At 43.6% G+C, this 12,827-nt stretch overlaps 1 protein-coding gene across 3 annotated transcripts in view; it reads left to right on the top strand.

Annotated features, from left to right (window-relative positions):
- The first annotated feature begins 2,069 nt into the window (after positions 1-2,069).
- TMCO4 (transmembrane and coiled-coil domains 4) overlaps positions 2,070-12,827 on the top strand; it is a 41,939-nt gene continuing 31,181 nt past the window's right edge. Inside the window, exons 1-4 of one of the 3 annotated variants that reach the window (XM_042794495.1) lie at positions 2,070-2,094; positions 5,562-5,746; positions 6,119-6,293; positions 10,879-10,906. In XM_042794495.1, the coding sequence (XP_042650429.1) occupies positions 5,568-5,746; positions 6,119-6,293; positions 10,879-10,906 (382 nt within the window). In that variant the 5' untranslated portion in view covers positions 2,070-2,094; positions 5,562-5,567. Of the gene's footprint in view, positions 2,095-3,819; positions 4,077-5,561; positions 5,747-6,118; positions 6,294-10,878; positions 10,907-12,827 lie in introns of those variants that run through there. The other 2 variants (XM_032986584.2, XM_032986582.2) reach the window with 2 other exon arrangements.

Here is a 12,827-nt window from a genome sequence, read left to right as displayed (position 1 = left end):
CAGTAATATTCAGCTGTACCTGAGATACTGCATAAGTATCTGGGAACTGCAACTTACAAAAACAGAATCCCATTGAGACATTAATAACATGATAAGATCCAACAGCAGCATTTATGGATCATAGTCTGTACAGACAGAATCCTGGACCGGAAACTTCAAAGGGGTCTTAACAACACATCCGCACCAGCCAATTTTAATTCAAAAATATACCTGTCCTTTTGTCATGCTGTGCTCCTGCTCTGCCCACAGGGCCCTTCCCAAAGATACAACTTTCCCTATCCCAATCCCTTTTCAGGCTTCTCAACAGACAGTACCACCATCGCCCACCAGAGTCACTAGTTCCTTACAGTGGAATTTCAGTGCCTGAAAAATTGTGAGTGTAGGTGTCCTAAATTGCTGTCAAATGTAGAAGTCTCACTATATCTACAGAACTTTAAATTATCCATAACTGTGCTGGCTGTCATTACTATTAAACTATATAATGAGATTCCAAGTTCACAACATCTGGTAAAACTCACTCCTAATTGTTATTCCACTCAGCTTATGATTTGGTCCACATTTAGCAGCTCTTCTGCATTATCACACAGATAGAGATGAAAATAAACATGGAATGAATAACACATTTCACACTTCCACATCTCTCAGATTCTGTACAAAGAGAGCTTTAGGTCCTCAAACACAGAACAGTCAAATCTACATGAAATTAATTTGCAGATCTTGGTCTGAGAGAACAGATTTGTTTCCAGGTGATTCCTTGCTTGTTGTGAACCATTTGCAACTTGTCCATTGTGTTATGCAGTTACCCAAGTGACAGGTAAAGCAGGTAACTTCTGCACCCTTACTGGGATCAACAGAACTTACCTTCTGAAATTCAGTGTCACATTTAACCGCTATATGATGATGCTGAAACATCACCGTCTATACGTACTATACGTAACATGAGGACTTGTGAGAGTAAACCTGAGGGGGTCTAATATTAGTAGCAAGCAACCAGGACAAGATATTGGGTCAAATCAAAATCAGCTTTTAAACAGAACTGGTACCCAGATTTAGGAAAAAGAAAAAAAAAAAAAAAATAAAAAATAGAAGTCCCACGTAGCACATTTGAAAAGTATAAATTGGTTACACCAGCTACCAAGCAACCAAAACTACTTTTGCTGTAGTGAAACGTGATCATACAGAAACACTGCTCTCCCTCCCCCTGAAAAATTTCTTCAAAAATTACTACGCACTGGACTTGGGGTTCCAGCCTGAGACTGCTCTCAGAGCAAATGCACTTCTTAAAACCCACACAACACAGTGCAAAAGCCTTACACTTGGGTAGCTGAACTAACTCCAAAGCCTTCATATTTCTGCAAGGCCAATTAACCACAACGGAGCAAAGCCTCCCGAGCTGCCTGGGCAGTAACCCTGCTGCCATCACAAGCAAAACATCCGTGGCCCTCATACTTGCCTGATGAGTGCGTGTGTATACACACACACCCCCCTACCTCATCTTCTGTTCGTATGGCTTTGGGATCCCACCCGGTAACAGACCACGAAGCATGAGATACCACTAAAGCTTTCATTTTCCCCAGGGTAACCCTCAGAGACACCAACCTGTCCTGCGTGGAGGGGTCAAAGAAGTCTTGAGGCAGCACTCTGAGAGCAGCTTCACCAATGGCACATCCCTACCGCTGTCACCCTCCCTCAGAGAGGGAGCAGTTCCCACAGCGGGAAAAGGGCCTTCAGGGAAGCAAAAGGGCTGGTAGCCAGGTAGGCCTGGACCCTAGGCGAGCCACCAACACGGTGGACAAAGCCCTAGAGTGCAGATAAAGGTGGGAAGTGAGGAAAGAGCTGCTACACCCGTGCCACGGTGGAGACGGACCTACCACCAGCCCCGCGAAGGGGCCAGGGGCCGGGGAAGGGCCAGCCCGGGGCTGCCCGCCAGCCCCCGCCATCACCTCAGCTACGCGCTTCGCTACGCCGATCGCGTGGGAAAGCACAAGCCCGCCCAGCGCAGCCCGCCTACCGTACGCAGATTGCGTAGCGGCGGCGGCGGGCAGGAAGGGGCGGGCGGGAGGCGGCGGAAGGGAGCGCGGCGGCCGGAGGCAGGTCGGGTCCGGGCCGGGGGGGGGGGGCGCCGGCCGCGGGGGGGGGCAGCTCCGCGGGCTGAAGGGGCGAGCGGGCGGGACCCTGTCCCCAGGCCGCTCCCTGAGGGGAGGGCCGCGGCGGCATCCGCACTGTTGCCTGGGGCTTGTTTCCTCCTCTCACGGGTGGTCGAAAGTGCTAATTTAAAAAAAAAAAAAAAAACCTGCCTGTATTCTAACAGCAGAGGCTTCAAACACGAAGGACTTTTATGGTGAAAGTTGAGCGTTGGCAGACGGGGAGATGTTGGTCTTCACAGCTTTCCCAGCTGAGGTGTTTCCTTCACGTTTTTCCCGCTAGTGGTTTCTCTCTGCTGGTCACGTCCCCCCCCCCCCGCAGCTTTTCCCACCTTCTGTGTAATGACGTCGCTTCTCAGTCACTTCTGCTACAAGCATCTGGATTATGCGCTCAGTTTTGCAACTACTTAAACTTTTAGCTTTTCCATGTCCCCGTCCCCTCGGTCTCTGATCTCTGTTTCGTATTTAGCACACATCTCTGTGGTGGCCGTCTGTATTGCATTTACACGATTTTGTGGCAAGATGTGATTTTATCCGGGACTGAATTAATTGCATTCCATGTTTGTACTTAATATCTATGGATAAAAAGCAAAGGCCATGGCGCTCCCGGCATGTAAGCATGTGTGTGGGTCTGGAGCCCCACGCCAGTCCCAAGGAAACCTCATCTGCCCAGATGTTTCTGCAGTTTGATGCTTAACCGCAGTTTGGCCATGCCATCCTCTGGTGTGCCTTGGTAAGGCACTTTTTGGCCAGTCCTATCTGCGTAATTATCTACTTCTCTGAAGTTGATGTCTCATTAACTTTCGAGGGTCTCGGAGATTAATGTGTCAGCAGTGTGGTTACTTTTGTCGTAGTTCAGGACAAATGTAATCCCAGCATCTCGGTAATTCTCCCAGCAGTGGGGAGCACGTGTGTATTGTATAGCTTTAGATCTACAAAAGGATTTTGTTTCTGCTTTCCAAATAGGATTGTGAGAGCTGCTATATCTCAAGAAAACAAAGGGCTTTGTGTGAAAAGTGAGTGCTAGAGGTGGTAAAAAATTTCTCTTTCAAGTGACAGTTCAGACTATGGCAATGCTATTGATTGCTGAATCACATTGTTCAGGACAGAGACATGAATTCCTGGGCCACAAGCTGTAAATAACTTTCTGGATATATTTCTAGCTCTCAATTCCCTCATCTTGGATTTAGTGGCAAAATTTCTTGGCCCCAGTTTTCTTCACTAAATCACATGTTGCCATTTTTTAATGCTGCGTGTCTGCAAATCCAAGCCCATTTTTCCCTTGATATTTATGCTGGAATAGATACCTTTGCTGAGGGATGCACATTGAGCATGCTGATCAGAGCATCTTCAGAGCAAAGAAAAATATTTCACAAACTTTCTCAGGGTATTCTGGATACTCAGCATTGTCAATTATTTGTTGCATAATGGCAATAAAGTCGTGTGCAAGAAGCCACTATGGTGCCACTCCATAACTGGTCACAACTTTTATGTTATTGGGAAACAAGGTGAAACAGTTGGGTTTCTGGGTCCTTTTTAGCTGCTTCACTTTCATATGAGTCTGTGTTAACAAATCAATAGATCTATCACAGCGGGGAAGGGGTTTTTATTTTCAATGCTGTCTCCCATAATAAGCTAATAAATCTCTGGCCAGAGGTGAGTAGACATGCCAAGTAATTGTAAAGTTATTGAAACTTTAAGCATTAGATTATTTCTGGGCAAATTGTTCTGTAAATCTGGATGTTTTAGGAAAATCGGAGCCTAGTGAGTGATGTGAAATGGACTTTGGGGATCCAAATGAGGCCTTTGGAGCTCCCGAGGTAATAAAACAATCTTGGCATTTTGTAAGAACGCCCCGGAAAGTGTGGAGATGCATCTCGTGCCACCTTCACAGCTGCAATTCGGCGAGTGTAGCTGCTGCTGCCTGTTGAGGTTGGTACCGGAGCCGGCCCACCGGGGCCAGGATTGATCCCAGGCACCCGCTCTCCCCGGGGAAGTGTGATCCGGCCCTTCCCTTCTCTGGTTGGCATGGGAAGAGCCGTTTATTCCTGCGGACTTTGTGCTCCCATGTTGATGGAATGTGATGTTTCCACGAAAATGCACCGAGATGCCTTAGACCCATGTGCTCAAGCCATGGACGGCATCAGGGGTATGTGTTGTCGGGGGCTGAGCTCTCCCAGGGAGAGGTGCGAGTTACAATAACCGCTGGCCCTTGAGCGATTAATTTTCCTTTTGTTTATACATCAGCAGTTAAATAGTGCAAGCCTTGAGAAATATGAATTGCCTTGAATAAATTTCTAAGTAGGAAGGCAAGACAGACACCTTTCCTGGAAGACCACGACAAACAGCATGCAGATAATAAAATCTCTTTAAAAAGAGCTGCTCCTGTGCTGCATTTCTTTCTTCTAGGGCTCTAAAATAATCCCATAAATGGTGTCTGCATCCTCTGAGATTCAGTACTTGGTAAAATCAACTATAACAGGTTGCAGTGTCAGAGGCCCTTAATTCCTATTTAGCCACTTTCCTTTCTACAGGGTTCAGAAGAAAGGAAACATTTAAATAGGAAGTATATCATGAAATAGGTGGTTTGGGCCCCTTAGAAACTGATTGAATCTTGATGAAGTCAGCAGAAATTTCAGGTGATGTAAGCGAGCTTTGGAGCAGATTGATACCCATGTTTAATTGTGAAATGAGCTGTGGTCACGTCTGCCTGATTTCAGTCATCTTGGTTAGCTGCTTGTATAACCAGGAGCTCCTGGGGAGCAGTTGTAAGCCATTCAAGTGGAAGTGTGCACATCTGCACTCTGAAAAATAATATTTTGGCCCAGCTAAAGGTCCACGTGGTGCAGAGATCTCGTGTTTAGGGAAAAAGCAGTGGCAGGTTGTATAGAGGAGGGAATGTTACAAGCAAAGCATAGCAGTGTCCATGGGACACATTAAAAGTCCTCCTCATCAGAGGCTGCAGCTGGACTCAACTTTTTTAACACTGTCAGCAAAATGAACAGAGGAGCAATTTGGGTTGAGGGTGAGAGAGGGAAATTATTTTCCAGGCAGCTGTACTGATCCTTGCACCAGGTGCAGAGCTTTTATTTTACATGTTATTTTTGCAGTAAACATGTGGATGATATGCCTCAATGGAGGCCAGACTTTGCATCTTGAAGGGGACTTTTGCTGTGTAAAGTCTTGTCGGCTCATTTTGTGCAAAACTTTTGAGAATTGGTGAACAGAAAGTCTCCTGTTGTCTTCTTTGGTCACAGCACCATGTTGTGGGGGGATACACAAGCTGGACCTCGACAAACTTAACACCGACAGCAAGCGTGACAGTGAAAAATCAAAGACAATTTGTCTCCTTGCTTCTTGGTTTCCAACTGTTTGTTGTTTATTTTTTCTTCTGCTTTTTCCTCTTTGAACTTGCAGGTTCAAATGGCTGCAGAAGAGAAATGGAAAGGTTGGACTTCAAAACAGCATAGTGAGGCTGAACAGGCAGGTGAAACGGAACCGTGTGTGCTTCTGAGCCGGCGGCTGGGTGAACCGGGAAGATTTGCTTATGCAGCACTTTGTGGGATATCCCTAGCGGGGCTGTTCCCTGAAAAAGAGCAAAGGTACTACACGGAGTTGCAAAGGGGGAGCAAAGGAGGTGGCTTTTGGGTAGCAGCTTGGATGGAGCTGGTATCAAACTCTGTGTGGGGTCTTCTGAGGTTAGGGGAGTGGAAGATCCTTAAGACTTTTATACTTCAGCACAAATTGCATCCCTTAATACTGCAGACTTCAAAGCATGTATGGAAGAAGGGTCTCGCTCCATTCAGATTGCTTGCTTGTTTAGCCAGCTTGTGTAGCAACTCAACTTCTGCTGACTTCTTACAATGCCTTGATTTTTGTGTGAACAGCAGCAGAAAGCAACTGAAAGCAGGGACCATTCGAAGTTTGCAAAAATACCCAGTTCTGGAGCCTTAACAGCTACTGTTGTTTTACAGCTCCTTCAGGACAGAATTCATTGAGGGCTTTGTGAAATGGCTGGACCTGCCCGATGCTGTTTTACCTGCCATGACAGCATTTGCTAGTGGCTTAGGAGGTGAGGGCACAGAAACTTTTGCCCAGATTTTGCTGAAGGATCCCATCTTGAAAGAAAATCCAGTTGTCATTATTCAAGTAAGTTCATATCCTTATACTCGCCCTTGTTTGCTTTTGCAGAAGAGATCTGTCATACCTGTCTGTCTACAACTGAAGTTCTGTTTGTATAGTCAGGGAGGTAAAATCAATATTTCTGATATGCATATATTTCTGAGCAGCTGTGTGGGTGACTGGCAGTCTCTATCCATTAAAAGCTCGTGGAAGTGATGAACACGAGGCATGGTTACTGTCTGTTGAATGAATGTTTTGTGTCTGATGATTTTTCTCGACAGAACAGAGAACTGTCAAACTTTTTACTTCGACTGTATTATTGCAGGGGTTTTGATTCATATGTGTGTTCTACAGATTTTGCTGAAACACTGAACATGACAGGCCTGATTTTAGTTTGTTTAAAAGCCCCTTCACCATACCTGTAACACAAAACACCTCTATGTACATCTCCAAATAGCACGATTTCCAGAGTCAGCTTTGGCCAGAAGGAAATAAACTATTGTGACTTTATTTTCCTTCACTGAAAAAGCATTAGTGAAACTGGGACTGTTCTATATGATCTGATGTAAAAGCTGACATAAAGATAAAAGAGGCGAAGCATTTCAGTGGCATTCACATTTGCTGCACAGTCTCAGCTGGGGAAGATAGCTCCTCATCCAGCCTCATGTTATGCCGTGCAGAGTGCAGAGCATGGTAGGCTGCTGCTGCTGCTGCCACGCATAACATGCCACTGTCACCTTGCAATCTTGACAAGGAAACAGCGAGACATCCTGCATGCAGACAGTACGAACTCTGGTGTTGAGTAACAGTTATCACACGCTCACCTTTAGCAATGGCCCAACAGACCAGCAGATGTGAGAACATGGCTGCGTAAGTAAAGATCTGATAGGAGTGAATTTTCTTGGTCATCACGACCAGCTCCCATCATCTCGTCCGTCTGTCATGTCTCCTAGTCAGTCCATAAAGGGCCTCAGAGGATCTGCCCCAAATATCCAAATGTTTCAATGCCCAAAGTCCTATGGCAGCATGAGTACAGTGACAGAGAATCTTAATTAATAAGTTAGGACAGATCTTCTAAAATAAGACGAGCTGTTTTGATGTTGTTTGCTCAAAACCAGTAAATCCACACTCTGTTCTTTCTGCATTTAGATGGCTTGGTACTTCCCAGCTTGTTTCCCTTGTTCTTTCTGCTTCAGGATGGATTCTCTAGATTTAGGCAAGTCTTCCTGCATTACTGCTGAGTTTATTAAGGGTGAAATTTTGGTGAAATTTAGCTTGTGCTTGCTCTGAGATTATGTCGCATAAGGGGCTCCGTGTGCTTTTTAAAAAGTGGCTCTGGACCAGTGGGAGCAGCAGTGTTTTGTTCTGAGCCAGAGAACTGAGGCACTTATCACCTGGGTTCAGGTGGAATACAGAAGCCATAGATAATGGTTCTTTGATGAGTTGAAAGCAAAGATCAGGAATAGCTATCAGTCTAATGCCACAACATCAATACCTTATGCAGTCGTGCCCATATAGGGCAAGGTGATTGATTTTGTCAAAGGAAAGATAGAATTAAAGACTTTTTGTAGAGCCAGGCAGCAGAGGGAAAGCACACTGGTGTGTGGGAAACTTCAGCGTATCAAACTGAGATCAGCTTTTCCCTTCTTACCTGAAAATAAACAAGCTATGGGACAAAGCTTTGTGAATTCTTGAAATGTTGCTGCGTGGTGCTTTTGCTCCTTTGTATTCAGCTGCTACTGATGCAACATTTACTGTTTATTTACACAAACTGAAGTACACACTTCAGTTGCTCAGCGTGTTCAGTGGCAGGGTCTGTTGGCACTAATTCCTGCATTTTTGAATGCCCTCCATCTCAAAGGTGCTGATGGGATGATACATGAGGTCAGGACATTAGAGGTGAGCTCACCATTGATTCAGTGAAAATTTAGGGATTATGGATTTTTGTCTTTGTTTGCATTCATTGCAGATGACTAATACAGGCAAATGTTGTTTAACTGAATCCTTTAAGGACAGTAGTCATAACGCACAGGCTGTGGGTGCAGTATGAGAATGCAGTGCATCAAAAAGAGGTGAAGAAGGTGAAAATAGGTGAGAAAACATTGAAATTTCCTACAATTTTTTTTTTTTTTTTGCTCTGAACATACTTAGAATGCCCATTTTATTGTATTTTTCTATACATACCCATTGCGGTGTGGATTGGATGCCCTCTGTTGTTGAGGAAATGGGTTTTGCACTTGCAGCAATTCATAAAAAGCTGGAAAAAAACTCTGATTAAAGGTTGCTTCCCTTTCTTTGTAAGGTTTCTCAATCATATGGGTGATAGTCATGTGCACAGAGTTCACAGGGAAATTTAAAACACCAGCTTCAAAATAAGACTGAAATATAATAACTGCTGCTTAGAGGAGGAAAACAAACTACTTGTGAGCTAATCTAATCAGTGCTGATTGGATTCCAGATGACTGCATGGCAGCACATGCAAAGCCTAAACAAATGAGAAATAGTTGAGAATGCTAATTGGCACAGGTGCAATAAAAACAGTAGTTTGAGTTTATCACCCTGATTACCTGTATCCATCCCTCACCTTTTGAGATGCATGTACGTAAATGCTTAGGCCAGATTTTTAAAAGAGGCTCTTTAATACTAGGTGCTGCAGATGATACTGGGTATATTGTACAGGACCTGAGTCAACACCCACGGCTCCTTTTGCAACACTCGGAGAGAATTTATTGCCTGCAAACAGGCTCTGCACAAGCCAGCAAGCCTGTTCAGCAGGCTGCCTACCTTAGTCTGTAGAAAATGATAGCAACAAGGGTTACAAGCTTCGCCTTATTCTAGACTTCAGGCTCTTTGCTTGGTCAACTCTCTGCTTTGGGCTCTCAGCCTTGGACCTTCTGCTGGGCTTTGATACCTCTCTGCCAACCCTTCCCCACAAAATGCAGCCAGAGAGGAGGTGATGGTGCCCATGTATCTAACACCAAGGTAGTTACAGTACTCGGGCTCTAGGAAACCAGAGGTACATTTCTCCCTCTGCCTATGGGGATTAACGTCTCCGTCTCCCACATCCCACCAACTGGCCTGGGGAACAGGCTGCCGCGTGTGTGCAGGCACAGAATACTAATCATGGCCAGACCTCATAGGAAGCCTTTTTTTTTCTGCAGTGTGATGATTAGGGGAACAGAGGAGACCTGATTCAGTGACTAACTTAAATTGAAAGGGTTATTCACACACTGGAGATAGCAAACCAGGACCTTTCTTTTCTTGGGTGAGCACTCTGGCCATTGGGATGCAGGATGAAGGAGCAGTGATGACTGCTCTGTGCAGAGCCCAGCCCAGCAGATATCTTCTGGAAATCCTTATCCCATTAGGGTTTGCAGGACAGGCAAGGAAAAGAAGTGTGTGTGAAAACATTAGGCAGCAGTGGAGCAAAGGTTTTGGGGCTATACCTGATGAAAAAGCACCCACAGGTGGGAGTTCAGCTGCTCTAATCCTTTGTTTTCCCCAGTCCTATGCAAAAGCTCTCTTCTTTATGAAATAGCAGAACCTTCTCATGTTAAAATGGTATTCAGAGTCCAAGCGCTTACTTTTGCCTGGATAATATCTACAGTTTGCCCCACTTCTAGTAGGAGTTGGTTAATGATGACTTGCTCTCCATTCTACACTTCTCATGCAGTAGGGAAAAGATTAGAGACATTTTTACGATGCAAATTTTGCATAGGAGCTTACGGGACTAATAATCATAAACTCTTTGGCAGCCTCCTACATCTTTGGCTGCATGTTTCATGTTCCCAAAGGGCCGAAGGATTCCCTGTAAAATTCAGCTGTGCTTTATTTGTGTGTAGGAGAGGGAAGCAGCCAGACTGAGCTAGTGTTTAGTATTGTAGTTACATAAAGAACTTAAAATTTGTCCAGTGACAATAAAAGAGGAGAACAGTAGTAAAAACATTGGCCTCTTTTTTCATGGTTTTGTCCATTGAAACCATCTATTGGATTGATTTGGTTTTCCGATTTTGTTACGATGAACAGCCAACACAGAAGTCAAGTCCCTCAATCTTGACAGATGGCCATAAATTCTGACTTTTCTGGTTTTGAGCACTTAATCCAAAAGAACTTCATGCCAGATCAGCCTTACCGCCTAGAGCCATGAATTCCCAGAATGCCAAAGAAAATAGGGAGCACTGGTCCATTAGAGTAGCATTCAAATTTGTTACTCATTGAAAATATGAGTATATATGACTATAGAGCAAGCAGAGAGCATTAGAGAGGTAAGAGGATTAGAGCCCTGGGTCTCCAAACTTTGAAGTTCAGTGTAACCATTGTGCTTCCAATTGCAACAGGATCACTAATAACAAAAAATATGGGATGCTTCAGCATGTACCAACCATTATCTACTTCTGTCCAGTCATTTCTACCTGCATATGGGGAATTTTGTACTGGAAGCATCTGGCTTTGCTCTGTGTTGCCTTGCTGAATGGTAGCTTGCTGGTTTCCCACGTTTATGAACTGACATGCAGTAATTAAATCACAGTCTGATGGGTTTTCATGCCTCCATTTTGATACCTTCAGGCATACATTATCGGTTTTAACTTGCATATTGTTTTTTTCTTTCTAGGACCTTCTATCCTTCTCTCTTAGAGATGGTAAGTTTACCTAGCATTTATTCTTTGTAAGAATAATGTAGATGAGTTTACATCTGATACTTTAAAAATGCTCAAAAAGCTGAAGGTACCATCCTATTTTATCTTGGCTTCCTTTACAGCAAAAGCATTGGAGTCTTTCCCTGTGTCTGCTACAGGAAAAGCAACTATTATATTAGGAATGATTAAAAATACCTATTAAAAATTGAACAACTGTTCACTTCCTTACCTTCACATGCCAGGCATTGGCATGCAAATGTATGTGATGGTAGGAAAGTTCTGAACTGAAATACTTAGAGTGGGGTGTTTTTTCTCCAGTGTTTCCAGGGGAGCAGGCGACCTCTTCCTTTAGGAAGGCTGTAAAGGTGTTATGAACATCTCAGCCTAGCAAGTTTTCTGCAGATTGCTTGTTGCCTAAAAAGAAAAAAAAAAATATTCAGGGAATAAATTCCAGAATGTCATGTGAAGCCTATTATAAATAAAAGTGATTTTACTTGTATATTATATTACGCATAAAACCATTTTCTGATTTACAATCCATAACATGGATTAGTCTGATAAAATTAATGAAATAAAGACTGCTTACTGAACAAAATGTTCATTTTTAAAAGAAGCCTGTTTGATATCACTACATGCATTTTTAAATCTCTGTGTTTTAACATGTTCTCACAGGAAAGAACTCACTGGTTGCTATCAGCCTGTTTCACTGTAGAACAAAGTACTGGTTTTGTTCTTGCTTTATTTTTCATGGAAAATTGACAAGTCAGTTATTGCAAAACTGCTTATTTTGCTAAGCTGGAATTTAGAAGAAATATATTTTCAAGCCTCTCTGACTTACTGCCAAGCTGGCTAAGTAAAAAGCTAAGTAGGGTGTTAGCAGACAGGAAGCAAGAAGGCTACGCGTTAAAACACCTGCTTGGGCTTGCAAGATGTGGCACATATCAGGGATGAAGTGAAGATAAATACTATTCTTATTTCTCAACTAAGCACAGATCTTAAAAGTGGAGTTATTAAAGCCTACCAGAGTCGTTCAGTATCTTGGTAGTGATGGTAATAAATAAATAAACTTAATAGATTGCCAAATGCCATATTTGATCTATATGCAGCAGGTATCAGAAACATACTTTGTGGTTGGGTCTTGCTGGTATCTTCACCCACCCCTGGAAAAGCAATTGCATTTTTCATCCCAGAGTGCACCAAGAACCCTTTACAAAAGCTTACCATCAGCATGCAGCAGGTGCTACTGAAACATGTTACAAAAGCAAGAGTTGACACAAATAATTTAAAATCTATTACATTTTAAATGTCTCTTCTTAGAGAACACCTGCTTATAAGTGCAGGAGTAATCATTACTCCTATCATGTGTTGTCTGAGTGCGTTGTCTACTTCCACATCTCCTGCAGTGAAGTATAAATGCAAACAATTGTTGGTGATGCTGCTAGGTGAGCTGGTGTGTAGTTGTAAATTCCAGAGTCCCTCTTGTTGCCAACAAGATGAACTGAACATAAAGGTTTTGTATGGAGGTGCATTTTTACAAGATACTGGATCTTGCATTGGTGCATAGTTGAGGTGTACAGTGTCATGTTACCCACATAGATATATATTTGATATTTCCAGTTAGGACTGGTCTTGCTGCAGCATTTCTCTGTTGAGAAGAAAAATGCAGCCTATCCAGAGCCAAAAGGCCTCTATCACAGAGAGTGAAGACGAAAGGATTTGAGATCCTTTTTCTGCCATAGAGGCAATTACCTGGTGTCGTGACTTTATTCACAGGATGAGGTCTGCAGGGAAGAAGGATTTTCCATTTATTGCTCTCTTCTCTAGATAGTAAGAGCTGTCTTCAAATACATGGAAGATGGAGGGCCTGAGAGAAGGAGCTATGCTTGTATGTGACACGGTCCTCTAGCACAGCTGAGTGCACCAT

Source organism: Tyto alba, unplaced genomic scaffold, assembly GCF_018691265.1.
Source record: "Tyto alba isolate M040663 unplaced genomic scaffold, T.alba_DEE_v4.0 Super-Scaffold_20000042, whole genome shotgun sequence".
NCBI classification, from domain to species: domain Eukaryota; kingdom Metazoa; phylum Chordata; class Aves; order Strigiformes; family Tytonidae; genus Tyto; species Tyto alba.
This window is presented reverse-complemented; position numbering and strand designations above follow the sequence as displayed.